The sequence below is a fragment of the Mastigoproctus giganteus genome, chromosome 9 (genome assembly GCF_048544385.1).
Source record: "Mastigoproctus giganteus isolate SK-2022 chromosome 9, ASM4854438v1, whole genome shotgun sequence".
In the NCBI taxonomy this organism is placed as follows: Eukaryota; Metazoa; Arthropoda; class Arachnida; order Uropygi; family Thelyphonidae; genus Mastigoproctus; species Mastigoproctus giganteus.
In genome coordinates, this window is record NC_143583.1 from 191,167,238 (window position 1) to 191,184,466 (window position 17,229).

General features: G+C 38.3%; 1 protein-coding gene across 5 annotated transcripts in view; it reads right to left on the bottom strand.

The window, feature by feature from the left end:
• LOC150080976 (uncharacterized) overlaps positions 1 to 17,229 on the bottom strand; it is a 269,646-nt gene that overhangs the window by 142,319 nt on the left and 110,098 nt on the right. For all 5 annotated transcript variants that reach the window (XM_090381210.1, XM_090381212.1, XM_090381211.1 and 2 more), the window contains exons 2-3: positions 10,337 to 10,565; positions 2,853 to 2,906 (exon numbers count right to left, since the gene is read on the bottom strand). In XM_090381210.1, coding sequence (XP_090237336.1) covers positions 2,853 to 2,906; positions 10,337 to 10,565 — 283 coding nt within the window. The remainder of the gene's footprint in view (positions 1 to 2,852; positions 2,907 to 10,336; positions 10,566 to 17,229) is intronic.

Here is a 17,229-nt window from a genome sequence, read left to right on the forward strand (position 1 = left end):
CATAACGAAGAAGTCAACTTTTCCTCAAACCTCAACAGTCCCAACACCACAGCAGTTAACAGTAAATGGGAATACTTCAATCAGTTTCCACATACAGTCCTTGGAACCACAATAACACCACAGCATCGCAGGTCATCCATCGAGAAGGTAACCACAATGTCATTCAACAGGCTAATCCTGGTGGTCTAACCCTCCACTGCAGCTCCAATTTCTCCGATACAAGCCTGCCCGAAAAGCGTCAGCGGTCTCCTCAACTGCTCTGAATCGCCTGTTAGTGGACGAGACATCTGGAGGATGTATCGTGAGGTTCCTTAGAAGCCGCAGTGTTCACAGGGTAGACTCCAACCTATAATCAGAACGGTACCATTCATCCTGCGTCCACCATAATAATATTCAGTTCTAACATAGCATGTCATGATCTTTTGAAACCCTTTTTTAACCGTCATTCAGTATGTGACTTATGCTCCTCCAAATGCAACAAGATCCTCCTTCTGAATAGTTGGATTGCAAAATTTCGAAGTGCGTAAAAATCTTATTTTGTACTAACAGTTGTTCACACCCAGGAGTAAAGGAGTGCAGATTAGGAACCTGAAAGTGGATATGTTATACTGTCCAGTGGGAGTTGTTCTCCAACAGCACAAGGAGTTTACAATTAGAAGCATTTCGTTGAGATTAGAGCTGCATCGCGCTGCCGTGAACTTCCAACACTTGCTTTTCCAAGTTCACGTGGAACTATTAGCAGTCGACTATTATATGAACTTGTTTAGAGTACATAAATGTACATTAAGTTATATTCCCCATAAATAATTTGATAACATCGGAAGATAAGATGGAGGAGGGGAAAAAGAGGGAGGATTTTTCAGAGAAATTCGTCTCGAGCAATAAACTTTGACCAATCACACACGACTTCGCGCTTCGTCTACGGTTATACGAAATCCTCTAAGACAACAGAATAGCATGCACTCAAGAAATTTTATTTTATTTTATTATCCAGGTTGCTGAGAGCCGGCAAAGAAATGGTCAGGTTATGTGCACGAATGACGACCGCTATCAGGCAATTTAGCGTCTTCAGTGTTCCGTTGTGGACACAATACAAAAGGTAATTACTGTGAAAACGTGTGCAACTTGTAATGCCAGTGCCACACTGTCAGATTACGATGTCACAGCCAGAATGCCTTCCCAGCACAAACACGCAAAAACGCCATCTCGCACGCAACTCATAAACCGGGAGAACACAGAAATGGATTCCCTACCCCATAACCTAATAAGAGGTAGGAACGATCCAGGCAGTCTTCTTCTCTGAGTATAAGAAGAGCGAAAATTCTGCGTTCAAATAGTTCAGTTTAAAGCATCGTGAGATGTAGAAAGGATTTATGATCATGGTTTACCACAAAACCTCAGCTGTTTGTAAGAAAATGATTTTTCTGTCTTTCGTTGCCATTTCTCCATACTGGGTAGCTAGTCCTAATAGAAGCACCCTGTCTTTGGACTATGTGTGTGTGTGTGTGTGTGTGTGTGTGTGTGTGTGTGTGTGTGTGTGTGTGTGCGCGCGCGCGCACACACACACACACCGTGCAAGCGTAAAAATCAAAATAACCCAAGGTAAAACCCCTGCTCTAACCTCCCGAGATCGGCTAACCACAGTTCCAATTTAAGAGGCTCTAAAGAATTCCTCCAATTACAGGTCGGAATCGAACTTACGATTATGCTTCCAGCAAGAGTAAATGGTTATTGGAATAAACATCGATCCGGTGTTGTAGAAATAGATAGTTTGAATAAATTAAAGGAGAAGTATTTGGAGTGCGAAAGTGCATTAATCCTTTAAGATATTTTATTTATTTATTGTACTATGCGGTCCCAGCTAACTTTCCCGGCAAACCCACAATCTGTTTACAATGCTGTACAATTATCTGAGATTCCCTCGTAGAGGGTCAATTCGCTCTCGATGTAATGTTCATATCACAATGTAACATCCTGAAGGTATCTGACACTATAAAGTCTCAACACAGGGTTGTGATGATCTCTAAGGATCCAATTGACACTTGTAGGTCCACTATGGGGAACACGTTATTAAGAAAGTATTAGATGGAATGGACAGATGAGCTAGGTAGGGTTGGGGTTTTTTTTTTTTTTTTTTTTTGGAGGAGGGTTGATGCTGTATAAGTTTACTTCGTTTCATTTGCCACTATAAATACTAATACATGTACACTCCAAAAGAGTGGAAAGAGACGGAATACCTTACCCACTCAACTTCCGCACAGACGGATTAGCAATACAGCAGCAAAAAAAAAAAAAAAATCGATCTCAAATCAGTGATAGTCTTGATTATCCGAGTTCCGATCGGGTAATCGAGAATGGAGTCTTTGATTATTATTCAGCGCATACAATGCATTTGCAACACATGTTGTTGTCAGTAAACTATCAACTCTGCTTAACGGGGATATGAAACGGGACGGTATTAAACGAATAAAACAGTCGATAGGCAACTATATTTTTCTTTTCTTTTACACAAAGAATCCTCCATGATAGCATAATGGTTTCGCTATTTGTTTGGAGAGGTCTTGGTTCGAGTCCTGTCGCAGATTAAAAATTGCTCCAAAGACCTCTTTAATCGGGGATGCAGTTGTCTGATCTCGGGAGGAACAGTAAAGTTCTCCCTGAGGACGGGTTTCCGCGAACATAATAATAAAAACAAATGCACAATAGCGAAATATGGCCTAAATTTCCGATACGCTTAAAAATCAACAACACGTCAAGGAAACAGATAAATAGGAATAGGCCTCAAAAGTGCAAAAATGTGTGAAAAATACATTAATTACTATATGCATCTCTAATCGATAAAAAAAGATTACCTTCTGTATCCTGGACATCTTCTTCCTCTTCGAGAATCTTTAATCCTCCTCCAACTGTAATAGACAATTACTTGTCAGATAAAATGTAAATAAAGTTAAACTTATCACAATAAGATCATATATGGGGAGAAGGACTCATACTGGCAGTTAAGTTTACAAAGTTGTTGGAATCCTAATCGAAACATTTTTGCGATAGCATCATAGCTAATTTATTGCTCTAATCTAATTAAATCGGGATTTAACACTAATTATTACAATCCAAGTACGACGGGGGTTCAAGAAAAGATTTGTATTCACCCAGAAGTAGTTGTGATAGAAGGTTGAAACAAACACCATTTATAGCACTCTTTCAACATGGTCGCTAGACAAAATAGCACATTTTTACCACCTCTCAATACACTTCCGCAAACTAGATTTGTAGAAGTCCTTTGACTGTCCTTCAAACCACGACTCGGCAGCAGAAATCACCTCATCATCAGCGACAAAGTGTTTTCCACAAAGAAAGGACTTTAGGGCAGGAAAGAGGAAGAAATCCGAGGGTACATGGTAGGGAGAATAAGCAGGCAATATTTAAAACCAATATTCGTGGGCACACACACCTCACTCCAGCATGCAAGGAATGCGCAGGGGCATTACTGTAGAGCAGGCACACAGCTTTTGACAGCTTTCCCAGTCTTTTTTAGCAGCACGTAGCTTTGAGGAGGTTGGAATAATACTTTGCCAACATAGTACAGCTCTTTTGAAGGTAATCTGTTAGTATTACATCATGCTGATCCCGGAAAACTGATAGCATCACCTTCATCACACCTTGCGGCGAGCACTTGGTTGCACCTTTGCCTTTTTCTTTGGGAGGGGGCAGTGATTCTGCATGTTTCCATTGTTCATAGGGTTCCAAGTTTCATCTATGGTGACTAGCCATGGGGGGGACACTCCTCTTGCTTTTCCTGGCACACCGACAACACTTAATGTGCACATTGTGTCCGTTCCTCCTTCTGGTAAGGAGTCAGACGTCTGGAAACTCATCTAGCAGAAAATTTACTCATATGCAACTGTTTTAGTATTAGTAACGGCCGTATGGTGCAAGAAAGCCTATGGCTTATGCTGCATCAGCCACAAAAAAAAAAAAAAAAAAAAATCCGAACAAAATGATAAAAACAAAACAAAAAAAAAATAAAATAAATAACTAAATAATAATAATTAATAAAAAAATTAAACCTGTCATCCTATGCGCTTCCCTTACCCGAAAGTACTATCCAGATGACCTTTGAATTTCCCCAAACTGTCGGCCTCTACCACCCATGAAGGCAACTTATTCCAGCAATTTATAACTCGATGGCTAAAAATTTATAACTCGCTGGTTTATGGGGAATGATGTTCTCCACAGACCCTACATTAATTTGAGCTCTGCATCTAGTTTCTGACTCTACTAAGGTGATCTTCTAGGATTAATTTCTCAATTTTTGCAACACTCGCTTCTGTTACAACAGTTTATGGGCGTCCTGGGATTTTTTTCAACGTGCACTGAGGTTTTTCAATATTTCAATGTGCAATAGTACTGTAACCCGGGTAGTGTTCTCCATAAACAGCGACCATTTTTCTTCGTGGATTGTTTTGGGTGATTTTTCCTTGCAGAAAGAGGAACCGAATCACTGATCTGTATTCCACTTTATTTTGTGCAACTTCATTCAGCGTTGCAAAAAAAAAAAAAAAAAAAAGAATTGTCCAATCGAAACCAATATTTGTGAGCTTGCTACAGAAATTAAGGTATCAAACAAAAAAATAAATCTTTCCATCACAACTGATTCTGGGTGAATACAAATGATTTTTGAACCCACCTCTCATAGATGTCTTAGTGTAAATTATACATTCTGATAAGTTAATTCAACCGTGTTAAAAAAGTGAAAGGTTTAAACCTTACGTATTCAATTTTAGGGTTTTCTAGTTACTTCGCCATTAACTTTCTTAAGACGCCATTCGATAAATGCAATGATAATTGGATGTTTAGTACTGTACATATTTGTCGAAGCTTAACCGAATGATTCAATTTAAGTGACTTTACTTCAAATCTTTATAAAATACCAACTTTTTGTAGCTGAGATTTCATGAAAATGCTAACCAATCATTTGTATAGCATCCTATAATAAAAGTTAGAAAAGTAACAATAATTATAAACCTATATGGAGAATACACAATCAAGGTGATTTGTGATTAGCGTTTGTTTTACAACTGCGAGTGGGCTAAGACAAGGATGTTTACTGTCAAGAATAAGTTTTGATAGCAATGCACTTATTAAAAGAAATATCTAAGAAATACGAGGAGAATTTGAAAAAGTTCGTGGCCTGAGTATGAAGGGTTTTCATTTGAGGAGCCTGGTAACGTTACTTTTCAACATGTTATCAGAGGACGCAAAGTTGATCAACATGTTACACCGAGGCTGCAATGTGTTAAGTCCAACTACGAAGAATGCTCTATTGGGCATTCAGGAATGCATCCACTGAAGAAATTATGTCACTGTCAGTGGGAAAATTGATGCCAGTCAGGTGTGGTTTTTTTTTTTTTTTTTTTTTTTACAAATTAGGAAAAAGGTGAAAGTCTGATGGTGCAAAGTTTCAAAAGCTGCACCCAAGTAGTGCAGTTATGACAACGACAGACTTATGAACAGGCGCGTTGTCCTGGTGGAACAATTCTGGTGCGTTTTTGATCTGATGTCAACAGCTTTGGTGCCCACAGTGCAGACTCCTTTTTCATAAGGAGTACCTGTTATTATGTGGTAGACATGTTCAGAAGAGATGTCGAAGACGCTGGCAATATACCAACTGTTACTCATCAATCACTTATCGCAAGATCATACACACTGTCAACAACTTCTGGGGTGATGGACGTTCCAGGTCTTCCATAGCGAGAGTCATCTTCCAGGTTCTCCCTCCCTCGTTTAAACTCTGTTGCTCACTTAACCATGAAACAAGAAAGGGCATCCTCTCCCAATGTTGTAACCATATCCTTATGAATTTCTTTTGGCGTTAGTTCCCTTTCTCCCCCCCAAAATGAAATGATTTTGTCCATTTTTTCTCATTCCAACAACTTTGTTGACTTTAGGACCCGTATTTACAAAAAAGACATTACTGAAACTGCATGAAACTTGGTGGATTTATACCACCAAGTTTCATGCAGTTACACACACATACATATTTCATACACATATATATATATATATGTGTGTGTGTGTGTGTGTGTGTGTGTGTATTCTCAATATAATGTTCTCAAAAGAATAAAAAAAAAAAAAAAAAAAAAAATCACAGATGGCCTTTAATACGTTGAAAATAATACGGAGATCTAAAGAACTTAAGTTAAAAACTAATATTAGACTGTCTAACAGCAACTGTTAGACAGTCTAATTTTTATAAAAATCACCCTGTATATAAAAGCACTGTAAAAACAGTGCTTTTATATACAGGGCGATTCAAACCAGTGCGACAAACGTGCAGGAGGCACAAAGACGAATCGGAATCACATAGCATTGCAGGGTCCGAAATGCCTTCGTCATGCGGTAGAGGACATTGAACGGGAGGTCGCGTGAACAGCGATCCCGCTGGAAGTCAGCATTTGCGAACCGGTTCCCGAGGCAGTAGGATGGACGAGTATTCAAACGTTGAACTGGCCGACATGCACCTCGCGTATGGAGCTGCGGACTGTAACGGGCGCGCAACTCTGCGCTTGTAACAGGAAAGTTTCCCGCACAGGCATGCTCCTCATCATACGATTTTCGCACGTGTGCACAGAAGGTTACGTGAGACTGGTTGTTTCACGAGAGGTACCATGAATCGAGAGCGAATGACGAGGACGCCAGACAACGAGGAGAATGTCCTACGTCTTGCTGAAGGAAAAATCCGAGTACGAGTACTCGAGCGATAGACCAACGATTGGGTATTTCCCAATCCACTGTATGGAGGATACTGTCAACAAACCAAATGAGTTCATACCATCTGCAACGCGTCCAATCATTGGAGCCTGCGGATTATCCACTCCGGAGGACTTTTGCTACTTGGTTTCTTCAACATAAACGGTTCGCAAATGCGACTTCTAGCGGGATCGCTGTTCACGCGACCTCCCGTTCAACGTCCTCTACCGCATGACGAAGGCATTTCGGACCCTGCAATGCTATGTGATTCCGATTCGCCTTTGTGCCCCCTACACCTCCTGGAAGTTTGTCGCACTGGTAATGAACCACCCTGTATGTTTCTTAACCACAAAAGAAGTTGCTTAAGAACATTACAAACGAACTCCAAGTGTATGTAAATAACGTAAGTAAAAACTGCGGGTGATGACAGCAAAACTCCGTTACACGGGAAATACTGAGAAAAAAAATGGAACTGGATTGGATACATTCAGAGTGATTGATTGATTTAGAAATTCTTAGCGCAAGAGCTACTGCGGCTGAAATGCGCCTGGAAGGTTTACACATTCAGAGAAATCAAAAACTGATAGGACAGCAATTACTAGAATCATCATGGGGGAGAGGATAAAGGAACAGCTGTAGATCTAAAATGACATACATAGAGAACATTGGAGGTGGAGATTGAACAAGCGCAAATGTCGTGTTCACTTGTAGAGGAAACTGAAGAGTCCGTCGGAGGCCCTATGCTCCACCCAGAGCGAAAAGGATTAAGTTTAAAAGTTGTGGAGGTCGGTTAGGTTTCTCACGAATCCTATGCTGGCTCACGCTGCCACTGCTCTTCTTCCCAGTTAGGAATGGAGAGGCCAATAATAAAGCCATCACTCATCTGTACCTGCGAAGTAATTTGATTTTTTCATTCCACTACTCAGTAGGTCGCATTCGATTTCATTACAATGGAAATACTGTATGTACAATAAACCACGAACCGATGCAACGCCAATGTTTTGTTTTCGGTTAAGAGATTCCAAACGTATAATTTTCTACGCCTGCTATAATGACATTCCACCTATATATTACGGCAGTAAACACTACGTGGGCCACCGTTTGTAAAATTCTTCTAAACATCATTTATTGGTGCCCGTTCAAGATCCATGTGGCGCAACAGCTAACACGAGCTGATCCAAATTAGCTTAGCGATTTTGCTCTAAGGGTTCTGAAAAGGATAGAGGTAGATGATATGCAGTCAGAAAACATCGTATGGACCGATGGGTTTCTCCAGTTAATATCCATATTTGTCGAGTGTGGGAAATTATCACTTTTAGGCGATGTCAACGAAGCTCCTCTCCATTGTCCACGTGTCATTGTTTGGTGAACCAGATATGAGCCAGAGACGTGTAACCGTGACAGCCAAACGTTATAGCGATCTTCTCCAACATCGTATGATTCCTGCTCTTCAAGAGAAAGGATGTTTAATAAAATAAAAAATAAGAACTGCTTTAATAGATGGAGCTCCTTCGCCTATTGGTCGGCCAGTAAATTAGCTGCTTAGTAACACATTCGATTATGATAACAGTCATTTTCTATCACTTTAAAGATAGTCTGGATATCTCGATATACAGACCTCAATCTTATTGACGTTTGATCATGAAAGATATCTTAAGAGCAGGGTTATCAAAGTCATATAAAATTTCAGGCTGATTTGAATGAAAGCATCACAAAGTATGTCGCAAACATTTCCTACGATATGCTTCGGGCAACAGCTAATCATGTCGTATCACGCTTCCATTATATAGCGGACACAAAAATAATAACTATATTGAACATCTCGACTTTCATACATAGTAGTTCATTCGCCCACACAGTATTTTACCAGTTGCACACAGCGAAAATTTTCCCCGTTGGCAGTTTCTGGAATTAATATGTTATCCGCAATTTCCATTTCTGCATTCGTTGGATAGCATCCATTTCAAATAATCTTTCTACCGTTAACGGTTTTCCATAGTCATCTTAAGTGATGCACCTTGACTATAACTACCTTGAATATATCATAGCTACTTGCGTCTCGTGGACGACCTTACAACACGATACTCAAAATTGCCAAGAACTCAAAGTTATCTTGCTGTTCCGATCCAGCCCACACTGCATGAAACCCCTTCCTAAGGCGGAGGAAGTTTATGAAGTGAATTGTGCACCACGTTGCTATCACATGAACAGACTACACCAATGCTGCATTATCAGAGAAAGGACAACCACATTAAAAAAGAAAAAAAGAAAATCGAAAAAAAAAAAAAAAAAAAAAATCAATGTCCTTGCACATGAAATAACAGAAAATAATCGTATACACAGAAAAGTTCGTAGTTATTCTTCAAACTGAAGTCCAGGAGTGGCCATATATACTGTATTTAAAACATTTTCTGATAAGATGAACGGGGGAAAGAGCATATCCGGAAATTAGAAACCACTTTTTTACCCGCAGACCACAAAATATCGCTTTCAAAAAATCACAATGGCCTCTTGGTGAGCAGACGAGTCCAATGATACTTAATCCAACCTCACATATTTAAGGACATACACGACGATGAATCCCACTGATGAACCCTGAAAACGGCCGAGGTTAGATTTAAAAAAAAAAAAAAAAAAAGCTTCTAGATTACAGCTTTAATCTAGAAGCTTTTTAAAACTTTAATCGGGAAGAAATTTGAAAACTTCACTTTATTGGTCATCATTAGCACTACTTGTCTAAATTTATTCAGGGAGCTGACGAATGGACCATCCATTTCCATACTGTCTCGGTTCGTAATGCATAAGTTCTCCGAGTATGGATTGTGGATGGGTTGTCAAACCTTCGGAAATTTTCGAAGGTGTTTGACAACTATGAGAAGACACTCTGAGGCTCAAAGAGGCCATTCTGAATACTTTCCCTCATGTAGATGCAATGGAAAGTTCTGAACGATCACTTAGTGTATTAATTACTTTAATAAAAAAAAAAAAAAAAAAAACTCAACATCAATATATTTTTTATTACGTCAAGACGCATTCACCTTCACTCTGTAGGGGGGGGGAGAAACCGAACACGGGCTATATAACTCGGAAGGAGAGTTTCCTGACCCATATTAACTTGTAATTTTTAATTTTTTTTTCATCTGTGCCCAGCAACACGGCCGCCTCTGTAGCCAGGTGGGCAGGAGCAGCAGTGCGTAGCACACGCTTCTTGATTAGACCGGGGTTCAAGCCCGGGACCACCAAATACGGAGGATGCGGAAAGGTCAGGGAATGACCATCGCATATCCCCGGAGCAATATGGCCTTAGTTGCTAATGCTCCTAAAAACCAAATAACAAACAGCCTAGCAACACGCTCTCAAAGTTGGACGAAACTTTTCAAAACACCTAGTATAAAAGATTTGTTTCATATCTTCAGATAAAAACCAGTAAGCCACTCATTTTCGAGTCCTAACCTCATTTTTTTTTTTTTTTTTTTTTTTTCCACCATCGGACGGGAACCTGATTAAGCTAAAATTTTAATTCAATTAAAGTCCAAACCAAAATAAATTAATGACATACAAAAGGAATAAAATCACACTGATATACCTGTGAGATAGACCACTAGACCAATGCCAACGACAAGAATCAGCAGTATCACAATCAAAACGATCATCAGCGCCATTGTACGTCGGTGATGCTTGTTGTCTTTGCTTTGAAACCGGAGCTCCCAAAACCGTAGCCATGGCTGCTTCTTCAATTTTACCGGAGTAGATGGTGTATTAGAGTCTTTACACTGTCCTTGGGTTTCGCTGTCGTAATAGGCCGGATTGTCTACCTGCCAATGTACAAAATAGATCATCACAATCAAATACAGATCATCACATAAAATTACTCAAATGAAAAAGAAATAAGCTGGGACACTCCTCAATTTTTAAATAAAATTAGTTATTTTATTCGGATAACTATCTATTTTGCATGTAATCGCTTGTTCGCAGAGAAAGCATTGAGCGTGATGGACTGATGTTATGAATGGCTGCACAAATACTTAGCATAGAAGGAACGTTATTCAAAAGGATATAACCAGTCTACTCCCAGATGCTGGCTATTTTCCAATGCGCATGGTCGACTTATGTCATGCTATTACAGACCCACACGGAGACGGAGATACTGGACATAGCAATGTCCAGTATATACTGGATACCAGTATTGCTAGGTATCCAGTATATACTGGATACCTAGCAATGTTTTGGGGTGGCCAACAACAATACAACCCCACCCCCAAGAAAAGTTAAACTGTGGCCTCAAACAAGAATCGCATTGACTATTTATTGACCTCACCAAGAATAAGCTTTGTTGGCAGCAAGAAATCTTGATGCGAGAGCTGTAGCAACAAAGGATGATCCCCCCCCCCCAAGTCCCAAATAATCCTTGTGGAATCTTTTATGCATGATCGTATGATTTTTATGTGATTATCCTTTCATGGCACCATGTTCACTGTTTTTGGGAATTTTATGAATTATTCATTTCTAAATGTGCACATAAAATTTAACTGAAATCCGACAAGACGAGATATTTCAAAAAAATGTTTTTTTACTTCCTTAGTTTTCTTACAGGAGTGTATTTATACATATCATTGATCTTGTCCAGAAAAACAATGCCTGTGGAAATATCTGTAGAAAAGAATGCAGCAGGTGAACGTCTGTGGGATACGGGGTGGAGTGAACTTTTAAGTGAAGGATCACGGAAGGTAATTAACATACATGAAGCGGTGGGTGAAGGAACTGAACCCTTGGAAACTTCAACATTCGAAGAGAGAGAGAGAGAGAGAGAGAGAGAGAGCTTGTACCACAGACAGTGAATGATGAAACAGAAAACTAACTATCCAACGGTAAAAACCAGAATACAGAAGCTCTTTCAGAGACCTTTTATGGAAACTACAATCAAAATCCTTAGAAATATCGAGAACAAATGTTTTACCATAGAATTTTTCCAAAGATGAGTAACAAAAACCAAAATATTACGAACGGATCGACACTGGCGAAATGCATACTTGATGCAGCGTATGAGAACTGGTGTTGAGAGATTTCTGTTACTTTGGAAAGAGTTGAGGTAAGTGCAACAGGATGATAATCTGAAAAGAGGGATTTGTCGCTCTTTAGGAATTCAGGATATGAGCTAATTTCCAAGTAGAAGGAAAAATAAAATTAGAATAACAGAATGTAACGTGGAGAAACAACATAGAAGTTAACTCTGGGGAAGATTTATGGACAAGTGCAGAAATATCACTCAGAATTGGAGATTTCTTGGCATACGGATTGTTTAGGATTCTTTGAAAACCAAGGGAGGCACTGAATGCAACGTGTTCGAGTATGGCTGGAGGAAATTTACCAAGATCATCAATGCACGAGTTAGAGGGAAAAGCAAGATGTTAACAAGCCAGTTTTACCTTTAGATGAGAATAAAATAGAATCAATAGGATATAAACAGCAGTGGACGCACAGATGGATACAACCTGCAGCCAAGAGGTTTGCAAAAGACCAGAAGGTTTGAATACCATTTGGACAAATAGTGAGTTTCCTTCCTTTATCAATTTCAAAATCGATTTTGGATTTATTAATAGCTCCTTTACAACTGTTGCGAGCTTTAGTTACTACCAGTTGTTACTAGTAAAAATAGAAGCTTCTAACAGCATTCGACAAAACTAGTTTTACTAGTAAAACTAGAAACCACTGCGCTTGCTAGTAAAAACTAGAATCGAAAGTATTTTACTAGTGTGTTTTAGCGTTACTAGTTTTTACTAGTAAGAACTTGTGGCAACGGATTTAGTTTTAAATGTAATTTAGGCACGAATCTAGGATGAATATTTGAATACACACAAATTGCATTAAGCTATTATTTTTAATCTGAATAGCCTTGCACTTTCGAAGCCATGGTTCAGATAAGGGATAAGCATTTCAGGTGGAATGAGGAGTAAAATATTTAATCTCAACAATGATAATTTCAGTGACAATCTGAACAAATTTAGCATAGGGAGAATTAAAACAGTAATCCACCCACACTGATAATTAATCGACTTCGCATTGCTGTAATACCAGCTGACACGAGACTGAGAATGGTTAAGGGAGAGACAGACTCCCCTGTAGTACTTGGAGCACAACTAACATTAACTGTGTAGTTTACATGGCTGTTTGTGAGGGAAAAAATTAAGAGTACATTTACGGACGGACTATTTAGTATTCTAGTAGGTATATGCGAACAAGGCTATTAGTAACCGATAAGGCTCCAGCAGCATCGCTACCAACTGGTCTACACAAGTAGAAAATTCAAGCCAATTATGAACATTAAAACCATTAAAATTACTTCAGTGAAAGGAAAGTTAGTGCGGACAAAGTAGAGATTAAAAAAACAAAGGGGGGGGGGGGTCAACGTTCAGAGTGAATGGGTTAAAGAGATTTTAAGCCAGTGGCGATATCTGATTGAGGAATGTTTAAAGACGATATAAAAGGGCACATATGCGCAATAGAGCGAAAAATAATTTGGACAGATGAGATGGGCGATGTGAAACAACCAGTAATGTCAGATTCTGTCAGAAAAAATGTAGTCGTGTTTAGATGATTTTAAGTGGAAAAGGACTTTTTTTTTTTTTTTTTAATTTGGTTTTTAGGAGCATTAGCAACTAAGGCCATATTGCTCCAGGGATATGCTGTGGTCATTCCCTGACCTTTCCGCATCCTCTGTATTTGGTGGTCACGGGCGGAAAATGCCATCATCAAGATTAGAAAGCGAGACCACAATGTTTGTGAAACGAATTAGAAGTTGAGGGCTTCTGTTCTTTTCGATGATATGTTTGTTCCATTTGTTTGACTATTCATGATGAATTGATGTAAAAGAGGTAAAAGTTTTGGGACGGAAATGTGATGTATGATGAGACGTGCTCTCAGCTGCGATTCCAGCGTACACACTACACGGACTTCCTACAATTTCAGTTGACAGAATATAGCCTCCAAGATTATACCCTAGCTGATCCGAATGCTTTCTAGGGCGTTACTAATAGACTCGGTACCTAGCAGCCAGCCTATGAAAATAGTTTTAAAACCGAGCCCTCGAAATCAACAAATATTGGATCATTCCATGATGGAAGTCAATCTCAAAAGACATGATTCGTACGGCATGATCAAGAAGATAATATAAGTTGACGGAGCTTTGCTCTTGAGTCCACACAAGGTACTGGTCTGTACTTCGTGGATTTTTTCGAACTATGATAAATCAAATCAAAGCCATTTACTCCTCCTCTAGGTAACGATCCAACTGGCCATTGGAATTTTCCAACTGCGATGCTCTGAGATGGTGAACAATTCCCCCCACCCCCCGGGGAATTGTTCACGATGAGCTAAACTATTCTACACAAACCTGATTGAACAGAGTCTTATAAACCCTCAATCGGATCCCCTTTAAGGGACTAGTTACTAATTCCCACATATTCGAGTGCTCCTTTGCCAAAAAAAAAAAAAAGGTACAATCGAATTTTTAAACCAAAATGATATTAAAAATAATGCATAGCGTGATGTACATGTCGTGGCAAAACTGAAACGATGACTAATAAAAATTAACAGGAGCTGACTCCGCTGAGAATATTAAAGAGCGCAGTGAGGGGGGGGTAAGAAAGTAAACAGACCTGACTGACTAGAACTTTTAGACAAACTTGAAACAAGACCCGCCTTACCTTGGATATGAAGATTAAAGTACAAGACGTGTCAATAATCAGCCATTCGAGTTCAGTGTACTATGCATAACCTAACTGTTCATTGAAAATCGAGCATTTTGCGCACAGAATCATTTATTATACTGTATTAGTAAACTGTGATGTATAGAAATGAACGCGTTGAGAAATCAATAGAAGCCACATGAACCCAGTTTCCTCTTGTTAATATGCACAAAGACAAAGGCAGGTTTCCAGTAAGAAACTAGGTTAATAAAAACATTCCCTGAAAATTACGCAAATTTGATGTAAAAATAAAATGGAAATAAGAAGAGCATTCACTACGAACAATGCTGCCACAAATCTTGGCTACTTAATTTAATAATGTGATAGTCAAGTAATTTTTTTAGAATCATATTTGTGAATTGGCAAAATTAAAGAATATAGGCCTTCTTTAAGACATTAATAAAAATACAGTATATAACAATATATATATATATATATATATATATATATATATTATGTGAGGTAAAAGTTAGGTAAAAGTAATAAAAATAAATAAATATGGCTATGTAGCTATCATTAGAGGCAGCAAATGCACATCCTCCACATGATGCCTAATTATATCTGATAATTAAAATAAATATGATATTTAAATAAAATCATCAGCCAGTAGTACGGCCATATTTTGCGTTTCATTTCGCTCTGCATTATGGCCGTACTACTGGCTGATGATTTTATTTAAATATCATATTTATTTTAATTATCAGATATATATATATATACACACTTTAATATATATATAAATATATTTATTTATTTATTTCAGTTAAATAAAGGGGGGAAAAAAAGGGTAGTTGAGAAAATCTAACCACGATCCGCTTTTTGTACTGATATGAATTACCTGAAACAAAAGACCTTGAGTTGGATTTTTGCTTCAGTCGTTTCGTCCATGAGGCATGTGGTCAGATACCGGTTGTGATCACTGCCCGATCCCTGCGATGCGCTTTACTTGTTCTCATGGCAATGAGTCAGACAACCCTATCATTAGAACAATACCATCAAGAACTGCGCTCCCATAAATGTATTGTATTTTTGATGAAAATCAAAACTGCAATAAAGTGTTTGTCGAAAGATTATAATTCTCATTGAGGCAAAAACCGTAACCGGGTTGTACACAGTTATACACGCTGCGTGTTTGAATCTAAGTGATCATAAAAATAATAATAATAAAAAAAAAACAACACTATTCCTGTAAAAAATAAAAAAAAAATAAAAAAATTCTGACCCAACCATCCTGGAGTATTAAAAAAATAATTAAAAAAAAAAAAAAAAAAAAACACTGCCGATATGTCATTTAACTTTTTATTCCTAAGCAATGAAATAAGAAGAAAGAAATCTTGAAAGTGTGCGTTTTCGATCATCTAGCCAAACTTCTATCAACTGGAACTAGTTATAAAAAGTCACGCCGAATTACTTTTCATCCAAACCATAATTATTCATGATTAAAGCATGACTTTAATTTAACCTATATCATATATTATTATTTATTTTTTTCTTTTCAAAATTATGGAAGTAAAATGACGAATAATAATTTGCTATATTTACGGCAATCACTGGGGCCCTTTGGGTGGGATCTGGGTGCGGTACACCAGCTGCACCCAGAAGACCGGTCTTGCTCACATTCTTCCAAAAATTAGTTTTATAAATGTCGTATATCAAATAAACCCAACACTGAGGGGAAAAATAAAAAATACCACGACCAACCTACTTAATAAATATGGAGAAGTGCACCATATTTATTAATCTTTGGTTGATTTGGAAGGAGTTTTCTTCAACGTCCCCCAAATTGCCAGCGGGATTCCCAAGAACAATTTGCTGTCCCATACGAAAAAAAAAAAAAAAAAAACAGTATTCGCATTCAAGTATGAAATTTGCAGATCCAGTTAACATTAACGAAGCTAACAGCAATCATTCTATGCCTAAGTCTTTATTACAGCGAAAGACGCCTGCATTGTGTAGGGGGGACCTTAGGCATGTACCAGTTATTTTTCTCTAGAAGAACGTAAAAAAAGTAACTGTTTATTACCACACTTTCTCCAGTGTTACAGGTGAAGTTTCCCGTAGTTCCCAGCTGTTTCGATGAGAACACTTATTATCTATAAAAAATTAGCGAATTCTACATTCCCCTCTTCCCAACTCTCAATTTTTTCTTTTTCCCCCCTACAGCAACTTAATTGGTGTTTAAATTATACGGTTCGGTTTCACAACAGGAACCTACACGAGCCGCTAGGCTTTATTCAGAAGGAAAAAATTCAATACAGAGACACCTGGCGATAATGGTTGTAAGCAGCCAGGCGTAGCTAGAAAATTGCACGTTTGCTCTAACTTCTCTATATGGTATTAACGTCAAGCCGCTTTCGTTTCGCCATGATGACAAGTCGAAATAATTAATTTTCTTATAAATCTCATATTTCGAATTAATATTCGAACGAACATCGGCAAATTACAAGAGAATTGGTATTCATGCATTTATATTTCAGAAAATTAGTTATGTACTGACACTCACTTGGTTACTAACACTACTTGATTGTGTTATATACGGCAAAGAAAATGTAAAATCATTTTTTGTTTGGTTATATATGAAAAGAGAAACGAGGATAGCCTATGGGGTGGGAAACTTTATTCGAATATAGTCTTCCATACGAACAACTGCATTTATGTTAAATGCGAGTGTTCGTATAACATTGAAAAATCGATCAACAAATAAACTGAGATAGATCTTCTCTTCAAGAAGAGT